This window comes from Gopherus flavomarginatus, chromosome 13 (assembly GCF_025201925.1).
Source record: "Gopherus flavomarginatus isolate rGopFla2 chromosome 13, rGopFla2.mat.asm, whole genome shotgun sequence".
Lineage (NCBI taxonomy): Eukaryota > Metazoa > Chordata > Testudines > Testudinidae > Gopherus > Gopherus flavomarginatus.
This window is the reverse complement of record NC_066629.1, coordinates 27,826,966-27,850,929: the sequence shown is the minus strand read 5'-3', so window position 1 is coordinate 27,850,929 and position 23,964 is coordinate 27,826,966. Positions and strand designations below refer to the sequence as shown.

The window sequence follows — 23,964 nt, the reverse complement described above, 5'->3', positions numbered from 1 at the left end:
CCTTTGGGAGGGAGGTAGCTGGCTACAGCCGTGAATGAGATGCCAAATGAGAAAAGACGCACATGTGACATGGGTTTATTACAGTACAGGAGAAGAGCTTTTTTTTAAAACAATAAATTCTGGCTACCGTTAATTAGGAGACATTTTCTACATTTCCTTATGCAGTCAATACATTTTTAGTCTCTCTGTAGAACCTCCTTTTCCAAGGGCAGTTTTGCTCTGCAACAGATTCGAGTGTAACAATTTAAATTCAATGCAGAAGACAATGGCGCGTGGTTCCTATAGAGAACGTTCCAACAGTATTTGAGATTCTGCTTTGGGACGGGTGCTGCTAACAGCTGTAAAGAGAGCCCTTTGGGAGCTGCCCACGGATAACTCTGAGCACGCAGGGGACTGGGTTTGGTTAGAGGAGACATGGGTTGAAGGGAGATCCCCTTCACAGGTGGGGGCTTGGCCAGGATAGCTTGAGCAGCAGCCTGCCTGAGGACAGACTGAACCTGGAAAAAAAAAGGGGGGGATGCTACAGGTGCTCCAGCAGGCAGAGCACCAAGCCCCACTGGGCTGGCAGGCATTTCAAGAGTTCCTGGAGGAGCAGACCCACGGACAACAGCAGTTATTACAGACTCTGACAAGTCCCACCACAGGGAGAGGAAGTTGAGGTGGGGCTGGGCCCGGGGAGGGTCCCAGTGCCTTTGTACTGACTTTCAAAAGCACTGCTGCTGGTGTGGACTGGGGTTAAGAATTGTGGGCATACGGTTAGCTCTTACCTCGCGGGAGATGCCCAAATGCTTACCTGGCATTGAGCAAAGAGCAGGCCAAGAACAATGAGGTGTTAAATGCTGCTATATGTAACCATGCAGGTTTGTGTCAGCCAAAGGATCCTGGCAAAAAATATAGGGCAGCCAGGTGGACGTATGGGGTAAGTGCCAGAGCATTTGCACAGATTGGGACTGATTGGACCAACTATTGGCTGAGGCAAGATGTGGACATGATCCTAGATGCTGAGATATGACACAGAGCCTTCCACTAGGGTCTGGGGCAGGAGACACCAACCGGAGATGACAGAGGCAGCGGCAAAATTGGCCAAGGAGCGTTCCAAGATTTTACAAGAAAAGCAGCCTGTCTGACACCAGCAGGGGAAGGAGGCAGGTGAGCCACCTCAAGCAGTATGACCTGCAGGCGTGGGACAGGAAGAAAGGAAAGCCACTTGGCCAGACAGGCTACACCGTGCTAGCAGCCCTGGGGAAAGGCCACATCGAGTGGGTCAGCTCACGATGGAATGTGGTCTGGGGGGGAACATCGTGGCCGGATTGGGGTGATAAGAAGCTCTCAGAAGGGCATGAAAACTATTCCAGTAGGTGGGCTGGCAACCGGAGATGAGGTTATTTCATTGAAGGCCAAGTACTCACTCTTGCAGAGCAGGCTGGTTACATCATGATGGTTTTGGGGGGGGGTGAATGCTCTAGAAATGGAGCATATACATGGGGAGAAAAAAGCCTTCTCCAACGGCATCATCCCAGTAGAGGTGTGTGGGAGGGTCAGTCCCCCCATTCTCTGGTTGTGGGACTGATTGGAACCCGTTCCCTTTAAGGATGTGAAGAGAGGCACGCTGGAGGCCACCCCAATGGATGGTAGGAGAAAAAGGGGTCAGCATAGGACCCAGACCCACAAGCAGGGGGATATGAGTAAAAACCCTGGACAAATACCGACGAACCAGAAACACGGGGCCCAGGTGGGAAATGCTGGAGAAAGAGGGACTTGTACAAGGAGAAACCAAAGGAAGAGATGGGGCAAACCCCTGCTGGGGGCCGAGAGGTGGAGGATCCCGGAGGACTTAATAGCTAGCAGGGAGCAGAGCCCCTCAGATTGTGAGGTGCCAGCTGGGAAAATGCCAGCGTGTGCTCGACGAAGGATGGGGCAGACACAGGGCAAAAGTCTGTGGGATGGCCCTGTAGGTCGAAACAGAGTCGTAGGGTAGATGCCCACCTAAGGAATCTTCGTTCTGTGGCTGGAGAATGGAAGATGGTCCACTGGAAACCTGACTAAGGGCACTCCAGAGGCAGTGAGGGATCGCTGCTCTCCATAAAGAAGGGAGAGCACTGACAAGGAGAAAGCTGACCCCCATTTGAAAAGGGGGTCCTTGCTAAGGCTGTACTAACACACACAAAGCTCCCCCCAGAAACTCTTCTTGCCAGCAAGGATTGGGGAGGAAGGGAGGGGCAGGCAGGCCGGCCGGCCAGGCTTCATCAGAATGCTAGAGCAAGCTCCTCACTTGGAAATACCCTCAGGCCCTAGAAGAGAAGGGCTGATGCGGTGGGGGCAAATGCCAGTTCTTCCCCTGTAGCCTGCTGGGAACGGGAACAGCCATTCTCCAGTGGCTAATGCCCAGTTCCCACAGCATGTCCCAGGGCAGGCAGGGGGCTGTGCCAGAACTGGGCTGTAGAAGTGGTGGGGGCTGTTTCTCTTTGTGTTTTGGGGCGGGAGGGATGTCTCGCTCATCTCCACCCAGTCGGATTGGGTTTGACGTTGCTGGTCTGCAGAGACACTAAGGGCAGCATTGTCCATCAGCAACCCCCCTGCCTGCCACCTTCCCATCCTACTTGCGCAGTGAGGGGTTTGAGTTATGCTGTACCATAGGAGGGGTGCTCAGACCTTGCATCTCCCAGTGGCATCTCACCAATCTGCCCAGAGCCAGAGGGCTGCATCCAACTGGAACAGATCAATACCTGTTCAAAAACAGAGGCCCAGAGCAGTTGCCTGCTCCTCTGCCTTTAACATCAGCAGCAGTTGGGAGCCAAGTTCACCAGCAGCAAACAGCAGGAGTTTGAGCAGGTTGGTCTTCACCCTGAGTTACTGAAAGAAGGCAGCCACAGGCTCTTCATATACTCGTCACTGCGCTGATAGTCATGTTTTTACGACTAGCACTTTGTCTATGCTTTATTCGCTGATCGCAAAGCACTTTACACATGTAGGGAAACTGAGGTAGAGGGGCACACAAATTTACACAGGTACACGGGGCAAGACGCTGACTCCAGGTCTGTTGCCTACCTGCGCCATGCTCTAACCACTGGGACATGTTACGTTTTCGCATCCTGGTAGACCACCACCACGGCAATGTTTTCCAAACAGCAAGTGCTGTAAGAATAACCCACAGCCCCTAGCAAACGTGCTACAGCTAGACACTCAGGTTAGATTTAAAATAAAGGCTGTGTCCAATCCTTACGGAGTAGCCCCGCTGTTATCAGAATAGATGATCATTCCTTTCAGCCTGGATGCTGGTTAGATTTTACACCAAGACCAGTCACCTGCATGTTTCTAGTCACCTTCTGGTTTCTCCCCATTAGACCAAGGCAGGAATATTTATAAGCAAACTAACATGGTTTCACAATCTTTAAAAACATTTCTGCTACTATTGAACAGGTCTGAAACAATGTAGAGGCACAAGTCCGAAATGGAGGGCCCTGTAAACACCCCTGCTGTCAGCACAGTGCTATAGTCTGAGACCACATGTTCCTTTGAGGTGTGAAATTTCAACTCAGAACTGCAAATGAAAGAGACAAGAATACTCTCTCCTGTTTGACCAAGTGGGTTGGCAAAATAAAGAAAGGCAGAAGACTAGATTGTCACTTCTTTATTCTCACGTAGCTGGTACAAATCTCAGTCCTACATTCTAACAAGAATTCTCAATTGTACTTTCCCATACAGCTACAGGCCTTGGTATTGCACAGCTTTATCCAACCTGAATTGATTTCCACCACTAGAGAAAGATGGGGAAATACCTCAGCCCCAGTCCAGCCCCATTTACTGTTGCTGTAAGAGGCATAGTGCTGTAGGAACCGATAAACCAGCATTTCAGGGGAGGGGAGGGGAGAGTTGTCTAAATGACATCAAGTCAAACTGGACAATCTTTTACTCAACTCCCTAATTGTTTCACCTGCCTTAAAACATGGGAGGTGCAAGAAAACATTGAGTGAAAAAAGCCAAGTTTGAAAGGACATGAATCTAGTGTCCCCATTACTTGGTGTTTGTGCCGCACCCAGCACAAGAGGCCCTGATCCTGGCCGAGTGCCTCCACAATACAAGTAACAAAGACTCTATTAGGCTTCACTAGCTCTTGTTTAATAACCCTCCGCACAGAGGAGCTGGAACCAGCTGTGCACTAACAGAGGGAGAACAAGCTGGCACTAGCCCACGGCTTGGAACCAGTATGTAGGAGATCAGAGTTCAGGAGGCAGAGACAGGAAAGGAGGGTGCAGAACTACTGTGCAGAGGAGATAACCCAGAGACAGTAACACCCACACTGAGCATTGACATCGGGCTTTACATATTTAAAGCTTTTTACAAGCACTGACTAACACAGCACACAGCTGGGGGTGCAGCAGCATTCACGGCCATGTGGGAGGGAGCTAGGTCAGCCTGCAGCTGGGGGCACAGGGGGAAAGGGAGCTAGAGATGGGGGACCAGGAGCACTCAAGGAGGGTTAAGGGCCAGAGTCCATTGGGGGCACTGCACAGAATCACTCAGCCACAGCAAGGAGGCAGCTGAGAACCCTTCTCAAGGGGCAGAGCAATACAGTTCAACAGTAGCCATATCTTGTGCACAAGAAACCTCATGGGTCACCTTGCCTGTTTCCCGCCCCCCGGCAGGGCAGAGTATCTCCCCACTTACAGTTGTTGGAGTGTTGCAATGCACCAGCCTTTAGAATTCCCTGACTCGTTCTACCGTAACTGGCCAACCCGTCCTGACCCCTCACTCAATGATCTTCTCACTGCACTGCCTGGGTTACCCACTGCAGATACACATCCCAGGACTTCACACCTTTACCCTGCTCCCCGTAGATCCCCCACCACCACTCCTCAAAAACACCGTCCTCTTATACAACTCTCAGAGAGACAGGGACAGCGCAACTCCACCCCACCTCCTGGAGGCACATGCCACTAGCCATATACAACTGTGAGAGCTTATCACCACCCCGTCTCTATTGCGTGCACTGTTCTGGCCTAACACCGAGGTCACCGTAAACTCCTCTAGGCAAACAGTGGGTCTCTTGGCTGTATGTCATCCTGTGGCCTAGCTAGAGAACAGCGGTGGGACAAGCCCCATGTCGGACGGGAGTGATTAGCCGAGGGAATGACTGTAGGTTTGGGTGACATATCAGCAGAAAGGAGACAGGGAAGATCCATCAATCGTGTATCAAGTTAATTGCAGGGGTGGTGGTCAGCACCCACATGGGGGGGGAGGGGGGCAGTGAAAACAGACAGACAAACACCCAGCCTACACCCAGTGACAGTGCTCCCCAGGCAAGTCATCATTAGCTCACAGTCTGCATCTGCAGGTCCCGTTACCTTGCCCGCTGCGACTCACCAAGACGCTGTCATGGCGAAGGCCGGCTGGCTCCTGGGGTGGCCAGTCCAGTGCACAAGCTGGCTGGGGGGGTCCCACACGCACAGGGGCAGCCCCGAAGGTGTTTTAGCCGAGCTCCAAGGGAGAGAGCCAGGCCGAGGCCTAAAGGGAGGCTGCTCATGAGCAGAGACTTCAAAGCAACAAGCTTCGAGCTGCAAGAGCAGCGTAACCAGCCTGCTAAGGACTCCGCCCAAATGAGCCTTCCTGTCCCTTGCTCAGTGACACAGACACCAGTGCTCAGCCCTTTAGACCCAGCTGCTGACCCCTTGCCCAGGTCAGGGCCCAGCCCCCTCCTCCAGGCTCTGCCACAGGGAGAAGCTGGGGTTTCGTTTATTTTGAAGATAAAATAGCAAAGTTTTCAAAATAGAGATCGGAATGAGACCCAGTTCAAAGGGATGGTAGGAGCGACTAACCCTTTGGATGCTGCAGACAAGGATGAGCCTGGAAATTCCCTCCCTGCCAGAACACCCCCCGCTTCAACCCCACTGCCCCATGAACTCCCCAGCAAGCATCCTGTCCCTCTCCCCATTTCCCATGTGACCCAACCCCAGCCGCCCCAATTCCCCCCTCCCTTGCTCAACGCATTTGCAAGCACCTCCTTTCTATGCCTCTCCCAGCTGCTCCACCCACCCCCGTGACCCCACGACCCCTCCCAGCTCCTCAATCCCCTTACCACAAACCCCTGCCACCCCTGCTGCTGGTTCCCCCAAGTAACCTGGGCCCCTCTCTCTCACTTCTGTCCTACTAAAAGTACCTAGCTCTCCACGAGTTAGCACTGGCCCCTGCTGCAGCTCCAGGGCACAGACCTGCTCCCACAAGGGCTCCAGAGCAGGCAGGACATGCCCTGGCACGCCGGATTAGTTATTACGTGGACATGGGGCTGCTACCTCCTGCCCAGTCAACTGCTGCCACATGGCCAAACAGTGGAGCTGGCCCAAGAGCACCGGTTCACCATGGAGGAATTAATTCCAGATCTAGCAGCTCATGGTGGCACCAGCATCTATCCCACAAGGGGCCCCAGTGAACCTAGCTTGGCATTGCACTGCACTGAGGGAGGGAAGTCCTGTCCTACGCCCATTTCAGATAGGCCCAGACGCTTAGAGATGCTGGATGTGCCCCCCCTGCTCCCACCTGCCTCCTTGGGTGCGAGAAGCCAGAAAGCTGGGAAAAGAACTGTGTGCAAAAACGAGCACCTACATCCCACCGCTGGGCACTAGGACACTCCAGCACTGAAGACGGCGTTAGGGTGCTGGAGCCCCAATTAGCACCCACAAATCTGAGATTTGGGCCCACAGGTCTCAAAGCTGGGCTCTGTCTCAGTCTCTGGACTCCAGTTCCCTTCCAGTCAAACTCTTGCTCTCCCTGCGCCCTGCTCAGACCCCCGGCTGGGGCTATGATACGTGGGGATGGGCTTGTCACGAGGCTTGTAACTGAGGGCCAGCACAGACACCCTGAGAAACACGGACGTGTCTGTGAACCTCTGCACCCAGACAGCGCTACTGAGCAGGGAGCAGACAGCAGGCTAGTGTGGATCCAGGGAGCCACCACAAGAGTGACCGAAAAACTTCTTGTTCACAAGGAAAACCGACACAAAGACACATAAGGAAGGGATCCCGGCCATATCTATTTCTTCTCCTGCTTGTGCTGCTGATATTTCCTGTAGTGAGTCTGGATGGTGACGGCAGCCCGCTCGGTCGGGTCACACAGGCACTTGCTGCTCGAATCAGGAACCACGTTACCTAGGGAGATGGGCAAAGAACACGATGAATCCAACAGCCTGGGCATGTGCCGGTGAAAGGCACCAGCAACAGCCCTGCCGGCTGAGCTCTAGATCCACACGGCAGGGACAGCAGAGCCCTGCCGGCGCGTCCCCGCTGACCACTCCTAGGGACGAGAGGGAATTCACTGTACATGGCAAGGCAGAGGCTGGCCCAGGCCAACACCACCGCCACAGGACCCAGTTCGTGCCAACACTCAGTGGGTCTCCTGGCACAAGGGTGCTTGTCCACTGGGAACGACCCTTTTCACCGGGGCTACAAGTCAGACATCAGGTAGCAATGGCCAGTCACTGCCAAACAGGACTGACCATAACTGACCAGCCTCGAGGCAATGGGGCGCTAGGGCCTTTGGCCAAGACTGGTTCCAGCCTCCTGCCCCCGAGTGATGGGCAGACCTCGGAGCCGGGAATTCTGCTGCACTCTTACATAAGCCCCAACGTGTCTGGGAGGGGCAGGGCCGGCGATCGACACCCAGGGGTTTTAGGTTCTAGGCATCTCTAATTCCATGCTGACCACCCACAGGCCCCTGCTCCCGCACAGTCATGGATGCGGGGCCCTTATCTGCCACCCGTCCACACGACATCCTTAATCGGCTGCTCATCTCTCCAGGCCAACACAAACAGGCTGCCACATTTCTGCAGAACAAAACCCTGCCCAGCCAGCTAACCAGGGCCGACCTAGGGTTCTTAACCACACCTATCCCCCCTCCTGCCGCAAGGCGGTCTCGTTAGTGTGCGCTGGGGAGTCCCGAATGGCCGACAAGGATGGGAATTGCTCCTGGTGGAAGTTCCTCACAGAGGACAGCGTTCAGGGAACTCAACTCTAAAACACAACTGGAAGGAGAATCCAGTTCTCTTTTTAACTGTGAATTTAGCACTGGGGAGAGTAGCTGGGTCAATGACCCTGGAGAGACTCATGCCCCTTATTCAACCACAGATCAGACAGCAAAGGCCACCATGGCCCACTGAATTCTCAGCACTTCTCTTAGCATCAGGAAGCCTCTGACAAGGTCCCACATCAAAGGCTCCTAAGCAAAGTACGCAGCCATGGGACAAGGAGGGAAGGTTCTCTCATGGATCCGGAACTGGGTCAAAGACAGGATACAAAGGGCAGGAATTAATCATCAGTTTGGCAAAAGCGGGGTGTCCCAAGGATCTGTACCAGGACATGTGTTGTTCAACGTAATTATGAATGATCTAGAAAAAGGGGTAAACGGCGAGGTGGTAAAATTTGCAGCCAATCCTAAATTACTCAAGACAGTTACGTTCAAAGCGGACTGTAAAGAGTTACAAAGGGATCTCACTAAACTGGACAACAAAATGGCAGATAAGTGAAAAGTAATGGAAAACATAACCCCAAATATATCTAGAAAAAGATGGGGTCTAAATTAGGTGTTGGTACTCAAGAAAGAGATCATGGAGTTATTGTGGACAGTTCTCTGAAATCAATGTGCAGCGGCAGTCAAAACAGCGAATAGAATGGTAGGCAGCATTAGGAAAGGGATAGATACAACAGAAAATATCTTACTGCCGCTCCATAAATCCATGGTATGCCCACACCTCAAATCCTGCATGCAGTTCTGCTCGCCTCATCTCATAAAAGATATATTAAAACTGGGAAAAGTACAGAGAAGGACAACTAAAATGACTGAGGGTCTGGAACAGCTTCCATATGAGAAGAGAGTAAAAAGACTGGGACTGTTCATCTTAGAAAAAAAGAGATGACGAAAGGGTGAAATGACAGAGGTCTATAAAATCATGAATGGAGGGAGAAAAGTTACTAGGGAAGTGTTATTTCTCCTTCACATAACACAAGAACAAGGGGTCACCCAATGAAATTAATAGGCAGCAGGTTTAAAACAAACAGAAAGAAGTAGCAAAGGGTCCTGTGGCACCTTACAGACTAACAGACATATTGGAGCATGAGCTTTCGTGGATGAATACCCACTTCGTCAGATGCATCAGAAGCACTTCTTCTCACAATCCATAGTATATCTGCGGAACTCATTGCCAGGGGATTTTGTGAAGGCCAAAAGGTATAACTGGGTTCAAAAAAGAACTAGATACATCCATGGACAATAAGTCCATCATTCGCTGTTAGCCAAGATGGTCAGGCATGGAACTCCATTGTCTGAGCAACCCTACATCTCCAAACGTTAGAAGCTGGGACTGCACAACAGGGGACGGATCACTTGATAATTGTCCGGTTCTGTTCACTTCCTCTGAAGCACCTGGCACCAGCCACTGTCAGCAGACAGGATACCGGGCTAGATGGACCACTAGTCTGATCCAGTCTGGCCATTCTTATCTCCACTGAGACCAGCACAAGGGGGTCACTTACACCTGCTGTAGCTCCAGGAACTGTTCCCCGGACTGAACCAAGAACTACAAGTCTCCTTACATGCAGGTCACAGAACAGACATCACCTGGTAATAGCTTCTGGTCACCACCAACCTAGTCTGGATTTGAACTAGGACCACAGACACTGGGCTGTGACTAGCCTGTTGACAGTCCCCTGAACCACACAGCCCCTCCGCCAAGGCAGTGAATTAATAGCTGGCATTCGAGATACCTCGTCTGCTACGCAGCGCTGTCTTGCTTGCTGTATTTGTACCCCAATGGCTGAGCTTGGCTTCAGAGCCCTCTCACTCATCTGTGGCCACATCTACATTGCAAGCAGCTTTGCATCTCAGAGGCAGCCAGAGGAAGGAAGGGAATCCTTTTGCTGGAATGATGCTAAGCCATTCAATTTCCAAGGCGTACCACACCCAGCATGCTCAACAGAGCTCGCCCACCCCTCCAGCAGCTAGAGGAGATGGGAAGGTTACTCCCAGGGGCAGTTAAACACAGAGAGACTAGGCGGGGTTCTGGGTACCCTCTGCTATTCTAACCCTGCAGGCTCTGTTTGCTCTATTGCACACAGCCGCTTCACAAGTCCATGCAGCATCTGGTAATTAATCACCTGGGCTCTATGGAGTCGTACAGGGCACTTCCAAGGCAAGGGACTATAGTTTATTTCATGTGACGAAAAATGCAGCTCTGCCAGGAAGGTTTCACGCCCCGGAACTGTAGAGACCAGGGAAGATCTTGACACACTGCACAAGTTCTGTTCAATTTCTGAGAATATACAGCAAGAATGCTGGGTGAGGGCCTCTGAGATCCCAGACTGATTGTCACCCCAAATACTCCCCACTTCCAGGGCTGGGGGATAACCTAGAACATGAGGCCAAGTGACCAATGTTGCCATGAAGGAGACGAGCTGCCCAAGACAGAGTCATGGTCCTGCATGTTTCACATCCCTCCAGAGCACAGAGGGAGCACAGACCCTGTTACTCACACTAAACAGAGCCTGCAGTCTGGATGAAGATCTCACTGCAGCTTTCAGGGAGTGCACTGCCCTCTCTGGAGCAGAAAGCTCCCAGAGGTTTGCCCCATTTTAGCAAGAGACCTGTTTTTTCTGCACCCTGTAGACGGAAATGAAATAAAGCCACAAAGCTAGCTGTGCCCAGCAATGGGGAGGGGTCATTTGAACCCATCACAGCTGGGGGTTGGAGCAGTGCCTGTGGGACTTGTCAGCCGTCACCCAGGTAATGGGGTAAGCAGAGGAGAATTATTTCAGGGTTCTGCCTTCGAGTCCTTTGGTCAAATCAGCCTCTGTCTGCCATATATTCTATAGAGGGGCCATCATGTAAGGCACCGAGTCCCTGTTCCAATGCAGGGGAAACCATTTTTCCATTACTGACTAAAAACAAACACCAGGGGCTATCAAGGACAAAATCCAGGCTCCCAGCACAGGCCACAAGTTCAATGAGTTTGCTGTTCTCAGCCTATTTTTCCAGGAATCTACACCATAGCTCTGTTCCAAGTGCACGGTGCAGTCCCCCAAGGGCCCCAGAAATGGCACATACCCACTTTGCGAGGGTCTGTATGGCCAACATCCAGGTCAGAGAAGCGGTGCAGCGGGCAAGTGAAACAGAAGGGAAAACCCACCCTCGCTCTCCGCCAGCACTAATCCCACTCTTTAGACAGCTGTGCTCCCCAAAGCCCTCCCCACCTTTCATCGCTGAGTGCAATGCTCACTCGCTGGCGCGCACAAAGAAGTGTGGCACTCTACAGGAATAAAGCTCTCATGCTGATAAATGGGAGCGCTCCCTGCCCAATGCTTAATGCTGCATTAGAGAGGTATTGTGAAATTCAACAGAAACGGAATCAAAGCAGCACGGCAGTGTTCTTTTAAGCGAACGTGTCACAGCTAAGCACCCCCCTAACCACAATCAGACATCCCGGTGCCAGATGCTGCTGTGTAAACTCAGCAGTGTCACCTGAACCCATTTTTATTCACAGTGTAAAAGAAACTGCAAAGTAAAAGACACATAGAACAGCCCGCACTGGGAATCAGCTCCTGCCTGCCTGCTCGCAACAGGCCTCGTCGCCCATAAATCCTGCTCTCGGCACCATCAAACGCCAGGAAGGCGGTTGGAGGGCAGGGACGGAGGGGTGGAGTGACATGTGCCATAAACCAGGAATAAGCCCCATCTGTGTGGACTGTTGTCAGCTCTTAAAGAAAAGCACCAGCCAAAGGATTTCTGCGGGGCTGTGCAGACACCGAAGCCATCGATAACGCTGCACTGCTGTAACCCCACAAGTCCAGTTCTCAGCTGGGAAGCAGCCAAAATATCCCTGTTAGGGTGAAAGTCACTTAGGCCTTTGTGGTTTTCACTGCTCATCACTGCAGGTTACAGAACAACAAACAGGTGCAGCAAAAACCAGCTGGCCGATCAGTGTGGATCCCTGCACTTGGCACGCCCAACCAGAAGGCTACACTGCCCTCTCTCATATGGAACTATGGAGAACATTTTGCACTGAGACAGCACTCTCCACCTTCAAAGGATCAGTTGCCCTGCAGAACGACCTGGGAGGTAGGTCAGGATTACCAGCTCTATTTCAGAGGGGGAAACCGAGACCCACAGAGGGGAAGGGACTTACCCAAGGCCACAGGCGAGCCAGGAATAGGATTCAGTAGTTCCTGACTCCCAGCGCTATGAAGCCTGGCATCCTGGATTGTTACATGTTAATTTTATGGCAGGCACACAGGGACCTGGTGACCCGTGTAACTATGCTGGGCCTTAGGGACAGAGATGACCGGTAGCTCACACAGGTGAGAATGCTCAGGTGCTTACGTCAGACCACGTCATTACCCTGTAGCCCTTTTTTGGCCACGCTAGTCCTATTCCATCTGATGCCAGCCTGGAGAGGAGGGACAATGGGATCCCCAGGGGCTAGCTACTTAGGCCTCATTTGAACTAGAACGTTTGCACCCATGTAACTAAAACCATTTAGAAACTAATTTAATTAACAAGCGCAAGTCCTTTGTAGAGACACTGAAATGGGGTTCAGAGAGTCACGTCAGTGTAGCCCAGTCGATTCTGTACGAGCTAACCTGACAGGCATTACTCTAGTTTAACCAACTACGTTTCTAAACAGACTGAGTTAAGTCAGTGCATCTTTCTTGCGCAGACAAGGCCGTGCAGCTGGCCAAGAGCCTTGGGAAAATCGGATATCCACAAGGTACACTTGGGAGTGCTTTAAGAGGGTTAGCAACAGGGAAATTTTAACAGTCTACCTCGATTTCAAAGGGCTGGCCATTGGAAAAACAGGAACTGCTCAGACAAGAGCTGAACGATGATGCCCGTAAGCTCCCAATGGCTCGTCAAGGCCCCTGCCAGAAAGCAGCATGAGACACTGGATCCGAAACACTTGCAAGTCACAGCAGCATGTCTAACACTTCTGTGCCAGCTCCATGCTGGAGCACCGACCATCTGCTTAGAAGCACGAAGCCACACGGCCCAAACCTACTGAGCACCAGGCCCTGCTGTGGAAGGGGTAGGGAAAGGGTGGCCAAGACCATGGCAAGAAGCATCATCTGCTCTGCTGAATGTGGCTTTCCCGAAGGAGGCCCATGAGCAGCTGGAATTCAGCCCATTGGCCCATCAGGCCTCCAGAGAGGAGTCGCCAGACTGGATTCCCTGCCAAAGTTCCTGTCCAGAACAGGACACTGCATCCTCCTCAGCAGCAGCCTCCAATCCCCTTCGACACAGCACACAGCTCAGCAGCACGTTCCAGCCCTGCACTGCAGAGAGCATCAGTGTACCAGCCTTCATCCGATTACTGCCTGAGCTGCACTGAGAATAGAAGTGGACAAATCCTATTTGCTGAGCACTTGACTTCTTTAAAGGCAGCAGAATTTGAGGACATTTCAAAGTGGCTCCTGCCAGGCAAGGAGGGAAGAGGATGAGGCCCTGGGAAAGAGGGACCTTCTGACACCCATCTCTTTCCATTGCAAATTCAGCTGGGTGGGTTTGCAGGAGGAGATACAAGCACGTTACAGACAAGCTGGAAGTTCAGTCTGCACAGCACAGAGCTCTGCACCAGCTGGACAATGGGTCAGAGCTGCGAGGCTCCAAAAGGATACCCAAGGTTGAGCATCTGGCTATTGACGCTGCCAGCTATAATTAAATACAGCCGCCTTCCTGCCTGGGATCCTGCACACACTCCCAGATGCTCTGGCTGGAGGTACATTCTAATCAGCACAGAAATGATTAAAAATTAATTAAATGGAGTGTGCTGGCTCTGCTGAGTCGGAGCAGTGCTGCTCGGGGGTGCGAATCCCTCCCGCAAACCCAGCCTTGGTCCGGTTAGTTAACATCTCAGCAGGTCCCCGATCCAGAAGCACGCTGCACACTCACCTTTCCGCGAGTAAATGCTGTCGTGCCGAGAGCTCCCACCTTTCTGGAAATAAACAAAACAGAAATAGGAAGAGAGTTAGTTCTGTCCCCATGAGGATGGTCCCTGCCAAGGCACTGAAAGGAGGCAGGGCTGGTTTTAAATCTCCATTGCTCACAGTGACTCCGAGACCCTGACTATATTATAGTGGTCCCTGTAGAAGGGCACCATGGAGTAACACTTCAATTAATTAATATTTGTGAAAGCACTTGGAAGGCAGAGTTCTAGAAAAGGCTCCTGTTTTTAAAAAAATCAAGTTTTTGAAAACAAGATTTCTTTACTTTGTTTCCCTGACATCTCAGGAGATAAAATTTGCATTCTCTAGCCTCATTCATGCCTGAACATGCAGTTCAGAAGAAAGAAGACAGTGAAACTGACCAGGTAAGTTTCACTGTCTACCACTCACGCCCTCGCAGGATGCTGCAATGCCTAGGGTGCAGGCCCTGCAGGGATGCTTTCATCCAGCTGTTTTAATGTACTTAAACCTCCCCAAACCTTTCTACCTGGCACTGTCCCTTTAGCGATGCTCTTTCTTGTCCTTTGGAGAAAAAGAATCTCTCCCCCCACAGACTTGGTTTTGAGCAGATGGTTTCACTAACAAGTGCACCCTGCTTTTTCATTACAAATAAAAATATGCCCATTTGTATCATTACCAACGTGGTCACCCAATCCCACATGCAAGAATCAGACGTTCCACAGCTGTCTAACCCAGAGCCTGGGAAACCTGGCCAAGCGGTCCCCCACTACTAGTTATTTGTCATGTTTCAGGCACGGAAGACCCTTCGTTCCAATAAATAAAATAATAACAAAGAGGATGCTGCTGCGGGAACTCTCCAAGGCATCTGGAATACAGCAGGTAATGGTTTATTGCCATCCCTTGGCATACAGAAAGGGCCCAGGACTTCCACAAGGTCTGGCAAATTCAGCCAAGACACAGCTGCTCAGCTACTCTTACACTCCTTAGCCAGCCACAGCCGTGAGGGAAATGCTCTGTGCTCACAGCAGCTGCTGGCTGCCCACGCACCTACCGCAGGGGAGCCGTGACATGTGCGACCATGGAGTGGAACTGGAGATCTGCTTCTTTAGCTACAGAGGCCTGAGAGCCGCTTCATGCCCTACCCTAGAATTTCTGCCCAGGAGTGGCAAGGAGGAGTTTAAGGGGAGGGGGATTGGTGGTAGGCCCAAAGGCAGTGGAGGCTGGAGGAGAGAAAGGCAACTCTCTTCCAGGAAGATCAGTCCTAGTTCCAGTTTCCACCAACTCAGCTTCCTGTCTCCCTAGGCAGAGAGATTCCAGTGAGACCTCAAGGCCTGATGGCATGCTACCGGCAGCACAGCACAGCTATCAACACAAGGCTCTTGTACACAAATATCTCCCCTGGGAGAAGGGATGGGTGTTTGCTTGGACTCAAGACTTCGCTGACTTGTTCCCAGATTGACCACGGAGCCTTGGAGTCTTTATTCATTTTAGTCAGCTGGTGAAATTCACATTGGTGTCCTGAAGGAACTAGCTGAAACAATCTGGGAACCATTAGTGATCATCTCTGAGAACTCCTGGAGGATGGGTGAGATTCCAAAGGCCAGAGAAGGGCAAACCTAGTACCTATCTTTAAAAGAGGAAACAAGGAGAACCCAGGGAATTATAGCCCAGTTAGACTAACTTCAACACCTGGAAAGATACTGGCACAAATTATTAAGCAAACAGTTTGCAAGCCCCTGGACGATAATAGGGTTATAAGTAATGACAAATCCATGTCGGCTAAGAACAAATCATGCCAAACCAACCTCATTTCTTTCTTTGACAGGGTTACTGGAATAGTGGATGGGGGAAAGCAGCAGAGGTGAAGATCTTGATTTTGGTGGGGCTTTTGATGCCATCACATGGGATAGTCTCAGAAACAAACTAGAGACATGTGGCTTAGATGAAATTATCTGAAGATGGGGACAAAACTAGTTGAAAGACCGTGCTCAGAGAGTAGACACCAATGGTTTGCTCTCAAAGTGGGAGGGTGCCTCTAGTGGTGTCAGGCAGGGGTCAATCCTGGGTCTGGTACTATTCGATATTTTCATTAATGATTAGGATAATGGAGTGGAGAGTTTGCTTATAAAATGTGCAGATGACACCAAGCTGGGAGGGGTTGCAAGCACTTTGGGGGACAGGAGTAGAATTAGAAAAGACCTTGAAAAAGTCAAGAATTGGTTTGAAATCAACAAGATGAAATTCAATAGAGACAAATGCAAAATACTACACATAGGAGGGAAAAATCAAATGCGCAACTACAAAATGCGGAATGATGGGCTGGGGGTGGTACTACTGAAAAGCATCTGGGGGTCAGAGTGGATCGCAAATGGAATAGGGGTCAACAACAGGATGTAATCGCAAAAAAAGGCTAAGATCATTCTAGGCTGTAGTAAGAGGATTTGCTGCTCCACATGCTGGATTCAAGGTTATGTTTACCGACCAAAACTACACCAACGACGCTGCTGTGCTTGCAGTGAGGTCACAGAATTTCAGCCTTGCCCTCCAAATTTTTCAAGATGCCACCTGCACTATGGGGTTGAACAGACGTCCAAGATCCAGACCCTTGGAGCTGGGCCACCAGAACTCCTCGTGCAGGCGGGGTCGAGTTCCATGGAGAGCGTTGACAAGTTCATCCATAATAGAGTTCAAATGATCACAGCAAACCAGATGTACTTTGACTAATAGGTCTCATTGCCTCCTGCATGAAGTCCATGTCTTGCTTACGGGTGCAAAAATGTCTGTGCTGAGATGAATTTCAGATCTATCAAACCTGTGTACTACCATACTGTTATACAGACCAGAAACCTGGACTCTCTTACAGGCAAACTTGGAGCAGCTAGAGGCGTTGCTGCAGCACCAAATCCTGAGCATTAAGTTGTTTGACTTTGTGCAAAAATCACAAAGATCTGACCTTCCTTCAGTTGCTCAGTTTACTCAAAAGCGGTATTGGAAGCTCTTCAGCCACATCACCAGGATAGCAAAAACACCCAAGCACATCGTGCTCTTGAGCTCTCCATCGACATCCCGCAGGGTCAGCCCAGAGATTATGGATCTGCTGAACTGAGCCAGATCTGGGAACTTCACTACACAATGCTTGGTGCGATGCCATCAACCATGGTCATTCTGGCCGGTACAACGGTGCTTAGTACCCTAGGCATGTTTGCCGATGAGGGTGGGCTAGTTTGATTCACTGTTGTGTTATTGTGTTCTCACATTTTTTTCCTTCTCCAGGCACAGACAGAGAATTATGGTCACGTCTTCCCCTGAATTATTTCCTATCACATACATTAAACACACCTCCCACAAATGGCTCTTCTCTGGAATTCCACTTTTATTCTCTGAGAGAGTCCAGACCCACATTGTTCAGTCTGAAAGTTCACAGATGATTTCACCTCCACAAATTCCCCTGGGACCTGACCATCAGTTGGATTCTTTCTGTCCCACACAGGTTTGCCGCCTTCTCCTCTGTCCTTAAACACCCTCCCTCGAGTGTCCCCCCCCTGCCTTCCTTGCCTCTGTCTAGCTAAACCCTCCTCAACAAAACCCTACCCAAAAAATAAAATAAATAAGTTGTTTCATTAAGATAGGGTTTGCAAACCCTCATTTGGTTCCCTTAGCCTTTATGGTCTATATTTTCCACTGCCCTGTCTGCCAGGTCTATGTAGACCATAAACTCTTCAGGGAAGAGAGAGTCTCTGGTTCTGTGCTAGTATAGCGCCTCGCACAATGGAACCGCGGTCTAGGTTGGGGTCCCTAGGTACCACCACCATTCAATTATAAATTATACGAATAATTATGTTATCACCAGCAATGCAGATTCTGCAGCTGGAACTCAGAACCATTTGGCTGGAAGTGGAGCACGGTTTAACGAATTCCAGCTTACTGCCCTGCAGCAGTGCTGGCTCTGCCGGGCTAAGAGGAACAGGCACCTGCTTGTGTCAGTGGAGCCAAGAGACGGGTAGTGACCAGGGTCTCTTTCTCCAGAGTCACAGCTGCGTGTTAAGGGGCACGTTCACTAACAATTCAAAGCCCAGCGTTTGCCTCCCGAGACCCACATTTCCGTTCCTGCGCCCACACTAGCAGGGATGCTGCAAGTAGAATTGGCCAGCACCGTCAAGCCGACAAGATACAATTCTGTTCTTTGGGTGCTGAACATCCACGGCTCGCCCTGTCCTGTGGCTCACTACCCAGAAACACTCAGACAACTGGCTACAGAACATGGAGGTGACTCCCCAGCTGCGCTCCAGGAAATGTCTGAGCAGGTTAGAAGTGCCGGGTGTTTCCTCACTTACCAAACAGGAGAGCATTTGTCATTGCAGCACCCACAAGGAAACACAGCAACCGCTGGATTTGCAATCCTGGGCCCAGCTAGCCTGCATGCTTGGACTTCATATTTGTTGTGTGTTGTGGCAATACATGGATGGTCCTCCAAGATTCATCAACCCACAGGCTCCAAAGCCCAGAAGGGCCCATTGTGACCATCCAGGCTGACCTCCTGTTTAGCACAGGCCAGGCAACTTCCTCCAAAATTCCCAGACCAGATCTTTTACTAAAACATCCAGTCGTGATTTTAAAACGGTCAGAGACGGAGAACACACCACTGCCCTTGGGAAATTGTTCAATGGTTAATTCCTCTCACTGTTAAAAATGTACTCTGTATTTCCAGTCTGAATCTGCCTAGCTTCAACTTCCAGCCTTTGGATCGTGTCCCACCTTCCTCTACTAGACTGAAGAGCCCATTATCAAATATATGTTCCCCCTGGAGGTATGGACAGACTGCCCTCTCGTCTCTCTGTGAAGCTAATTCGATTGAGCTCCTTGAGTCTATCACTATCAGGCAGGTATTCTAATCCTTCCTGTGGCTCTTCCCAAACCCTCTTCAGTTTATCAGCATCCTTCTGAGACGGTGGGCTCCAGAACTGGACACAGCATTCCAGATCAGGAGCCCATCCTGGTGGGCTCTGCACAGAGACATCAGGAGAGACAGCCCCTGCCCTCTGGAGCGGACAATCGACATAGACAAGACAGACATAGGGCGAGAGGGGAAACGGAGGCGCAAGACGGGGAGTGACTGGCCCAAAGGCACGCAGCAGGTCGATGGCAGGAGTCTTTCAACACCTACTCCAGTGCCCTACCCACTGGGCCACCCTGCCACATCCCTCTCACGAGACACTGTACGAGCCCACCCCAAGTGCTGGGCTGCTTGGCTTGTGGCCATACAGCATCACGTTGCTACCTTCTAGCTGGGGGCCGTCGGCCCCTCCCCATGACTACAAAAGGAGACAAGGAGAGTGACACATACCCCACAGTCCCGGCTGGCTCGGCGGCTCTGGGTCACATACTGGACCTGCCACGGCAGGGGCTGGTACACGAGATAGGGCAGCGGCTCCTCGTGGAATAGGCTGGTTCTGAGCTGGGTTGTGGAGCAACGCAATGCTGGTCAGAGAGACTCGTCTGTACACGGACCCGCTGCCCACTTCCAGGGAGATTAGCAAGAGCCAGTGCTAATGTTTGCACCATGCTCTCCTGTGCACACAACTCCTTCCTCTCCCTTAGGTCCTGTGACATCCTCGCCACATGCCTGCGGCAGGAGAGGGCCAGCACCCTACTGTACACATGGGAACTGAGGCCCAGTGAGACTAAGGGACTTTCCCACACTCACACAAGAGGTCTGGGGCAGGACAGGGCCGGGAACTGACCCCGAGCCCCGGGCTAGCACTGGAACCATTGGCCTTCCTGTCTCCGGCAGTGACGCAGGCTCAGCCACTCGCCAAGCGGACCTGGCCAAGTAGGAGGAGCAAAAAGACAGTTACATTTACACTTCGTAACCTGAGGTAACACACCGTCCAGGTGCTATTCAGATGCCAGCCCAGAGCCGGGGGGCAGTTTGTGGCCCATGTGGGATTAGGCTAAGACCCCCAAACCTATTTGAGAGGCCGTAACGTCTGCAAATCCTTTTGCCTGCTGCTAATGCCCAAAGCCCCTTTTGGGCACATAATCTTCCACTTGTGACATCACAATCGGCTGCCACGGAGATGGTTCCGAGGTCACAGGCAGCAGATTAGGAGAAGATGGGCCCGGTGCCACAGGCAGGCGCACAGTTAGTTTGCCATGTGGCATCAGGACGTTCCGCAAGGCCCAGCGGTGGGGCGGGCCCAAGAGGCTGGAGCTTATTGCCAGGTGTGTTGAAACGCTCTCAAAGGCTCCTGCCCCCTGTGTTTCCCCTGGGGTCACTCCTGGACAGCTCACACTGCATGGAGAGGGAGCATGTCTGCTGGCAGCTCAGTGCATGGCCTTGGGAAAGCCCTTCCCTTTGCCCGACTGCCTCTTCGGGCATCACAAGGCTGAATTCATTAACATTGGTAAAGTGCTTTGAGATCCATGACTGGCTGGCGCCAGAGAAGTGTCTACAGAAGAGGGACGTACGATCAGTGCAGCCAGATTTCCTCCTCCCCCAGTAGGGGTGTTTCCTTAAACAGTCAGTAGGGCCAATAGTTACATAACGGGCTTGGAAATTGACACTGTTTGGGAGAAGAGAAATTAGTGTCTTTTCAGCCTGCCCAGATTGCCCTCTACAGAGCGCAACTGAGAGGCTTGACTGCAAAGTAGATAACTCAGATTTGAGCTGGGGGACCCCCACGAGGCAGAGCCGTAGCCCCAGACAAGGGAAGGGTGGGAATCTGCAGTCTTACCCTCAGCCCCATGAGCTCAGTCCCCAGTAGTCAGATTTGCAGAAGCAGCAGCCATCTCCAGGGCAGAGCCCGGGCTCACACTGGTTCCAGCGCGTGCCCACGTGAAAAAGGACAGCACTGCTTGGCAAAGCTGTCACTAAGGATGATAAACACCCAAACAAACACTGGAAGACTTGCTTTGGTTACTAATGCCACTGTACTGGAGAGGATCTCGCAGCTGCTTTCCATGATCGCCACCTACATCATGTTCTCTCTAGCCACACTGCTGGAATTTGAAAAGGGGGGAAACACCCACTGTGTGAGATTAATGGAGCCCAGGGAATAGCGGGCATCCCCAGACAGTGCCAGCTCTGTGACGCACAGCCAGCGCCACCTGATTTGGAACCCCTGGCCATGAACCCCACCTTTCCAGGCTGAGCAGGAGACTCCGCTGGGCTTGGTCACCAACACATGAAGAAGGGAGGCCAGAGGCTGGGGGAGTTCCAAGCCAACAAGAACCAGAGTTCCTCATGTCCCTGACATAGCAACACCTCACATACTCTGAATTAACTGAATAACAAGCTCCCTAGAAATAAAACCCAGCATGACACCAAGCAAGCCCGAAAGCCCAGCCTGGACTCACCTGTCCCAACGCTCTCACCATGAAGAACAGCGCAGTCATCAGTGTGGCCAGCATGGTTGGACTCCACAGTGGGCTACCCCCTCCTACAGGTAACAGAAAACTCTTTCGTGAGAGAGACCCGACTGCCTCAGTGTCACCAGCAACTGAAATGGCCCCTTCTCTGGCAGCAACAGGGCAGACAACCTCCCAACCCTTTAATGAGCTTAGCGCTCGTTCTCCTGCTGGATTAATTGTTTGCTGTCCTTTCGCTCTTCTAATTGCTGGGGCTTGTCCAGCATATAAGGCACCAGTGCATCCTCTTCACCCACCCCCTTCAAGAAATGAATGGACCCACCGAGTGAGGATTTAAAGAAACAGGGATGCGGCAAAGTCAGGCGCTGGTTTGTGGCTTGTGGGATTACAATAGCACAGCAATGCCTCTAGCACCCAGTCAACACCTGCTTTTCAATTAGGGATGGGGACTTTTAGGGCTTTGCAATGCTCCCTGCATGGCCAAAGCTGCTGACAGGGCTAGGGGGAGAAGGGACCTGACTGCTTCGATTATTGCCATGACAAATTGATGTGTATCAGACCTGGATAGCCGGCAGGGTGCTCTCTTCCCAGCTCCCCACGACCCCACCTGAGCTGGAGGGGGGCAAACCCCAAGATACAGTGCAAGACACTGACATTTAATTAGGCTTTTAATTGATTTTTCAAATGTAATTAGCAAAGGCTGGGGTGAGAGAGTCCTCTGCCAAAGCATGGCACGGAGCCTCTTGCTGAGCCAGCAATAAGCACCATAGCTGAACGCAACCCAGACAAGGGGCCCCTACAACCAGCAGGCCACAAGTGGTCACAGAAATAAAAGAACCATTTACTTCCCCACGTGGAACTCAGCATTGCTCTCCTTCTTAACACGAGGTCAGAGAAAACACAGCCCGGAAAGCTACTTCCAAAGCACTTTGATACTAGAGTGACGGGTGCGGGACACAGCCCCTCAGGAGACCGAAGCTGTGCAGGGAGAGGCAGGCAGGCAGCTAGCTATCCCCACAATTACTTGACTTACCTGGAGGAGAGAAGCCCCAGGAAAGGACAGCCTAGAGGAATACTCTGTCAGACTTCTGCTGTAGCTGCCCTGCCCCCTCACTCCCACACACACTTTTTAAACAGGTTTCAGAGTAGCAGCCGTGTTAGTCTGTATCCGCAAAAAGAACAGGAGTACGTGTGGCACCTTAGAGGTTAACACATGTATTTGAGCATAAGCTTTCATGGGCTAAAGCCCACTCGGCCCAAGAAAGCTTATGCTCCAACGCTTTTTAAGGTGTCTCGACTGCTCAAACCCCCTGTTCAGCCTCCCAGCCCAGCAGGCCTTTCATCACAGAAGGATCACAAGGCACTTGACGGAGTGGGCTGAGTGCAGGAGTGAGGATGGCAAAGCTGGAACTAGATGGAAGAAGAGAGACCATCGAACCCCTGAAATAGACTCCTTTCTCCCCCCCGGCTTAGTTTCCTTGGCCCTTCTATTGCAGCATCTCATCCACTATGAATCACTCTCCCCTTGGGCAAAATCCAGCACTTTAACAAGTTTTACTTCCCAAGAAGAGCTACTTTTCAGTAGTTGTCAGAGCTTCATGTGGCCCTAATCGGGGCAAAGAAAGAGGAGGAGCCAACGCTCCCCTCTGGATTTCTCCCTGGCAGCCAGTGCCCATGGGAGACCAGCTCAGGAAGAAACAGGAGTTTCAACAGCACAGGCAAATAGTCTTCTCACCTCGCTGGGAGCACGAGTGGACATGGTTCTCTTCTGCCAGCTCCACACAGGACCATGGCTTCCCGACAGTGGTGGGAGCACGGAGAGAAGCAGGCCCTTGGAGAAGAGCACAAACACCCCACATTCAACCAACTGCTGTGGGAGTTACCAGGGGCTCTGCAAGGACACTGGTTTCTAGGCAGACAATCAGGCTTCACCTGGTCTATGCTTCACAGGACACGGACAGTTTTACATATCACCATCCTGGGACACGGGCTTTTGTCATGAGTTGGCCCTTTCCCCTGGTGCTGCCGGCAGGCACTTTACCTGACACGTGGGAGCAGCCTTGAGTCAGGTTGGCCATGGTTTGGGTGTGCTGTGCTTTGACCTAGGGAAGAAAGGAGGCAGCAGAAGCAAGTCCATAGCTGGCCCCAGCTGACTGATCTCTGCAGTAGCAGCAGCAGAGGTCACTGGGGTGAGCAGAGCACAAGGCAGCGGTGTGCTGGGGCAGTTGGAGGCAGAAGAGAAGGCTCCTGGCACCAGTGGTGGGCTGATGAACAAGAGCCAGGGAGCCACAGACCGGCCATTCGGGAGCTATCGCACAGTCAGCCGTATCACAGTAGTTCATGACACATATCCAGCACCATGCAGCCCTCAGACCCGGAACGAGCGATTTTGATGCAGGCTGGCTCTCGATAAGCCCCAGGGCTTCAAGGGGATGGTCGACAAGCCAAGTCTTTGATGCAAGAGCACTCCTTCACGGAAAGCCATGCAGGGCAGCACAGAGGACAGTCATCTGGCTGACAGAAGGACTTGAAGGGGAAGAAAAGACAGTGGTAGGAAATGAGAAGGAAAGAGAAACCACGAGGAAAAAGGGGGCACCAATCCTGCCTGATACTCAGTGAAATGGCTCTCTCAGCGATCCAATCAGCAGCCTTCGGA

At 51.7% G+C, this 23,964-nt stretch overlaps 1 protein-coding gene across 10 annotated transcripts in view; it reads right to left on the bottom strand.

The window, feature by feature from the left end:
- Nucleotides 1-6,927: 6,927 nt before the first annotated feature.
- Nucleotides 6,928-23,964, bottom strand: part of CEP164 (centrosomal protein 164) — a 96,505-nt gene continuing 79,468 nt past the window's right edge. For 6 of the 10 annotated variants that reach the window (XM_050921858.1, XM_050921865.1, XM_050921859.1 and 3 more), the window contains 4 exons: nt 21,297-21,379; nt 19,285-19,395; nt 13,927-13,969; nt 6,928-7,142 (listed from right to left, as the gene is read on the bottom strand). In XM_050921858.1, coding sequence (XP_050777815.1) covers nt 7,027-7,142; nt 13,927-13,969; nt 19,285-19,395; nt 21,297-21,379 — 353 coding nt within the window. In that variant the 3' untranslated portion in view covers nt 6,928-7,026. Of the gene's footprint in view, nt 7,143-13,926; nt 13,970-19,284; nt 19,396-21,296; nt 21,380-22,016; nt 23,140-23,964 lie in introns of those variants that run through there. The other 4 variants (XM_050921869.1, XM_050921861.1, XM_050921867.1 and 1 more) reach the window with 4 other exon arrangements.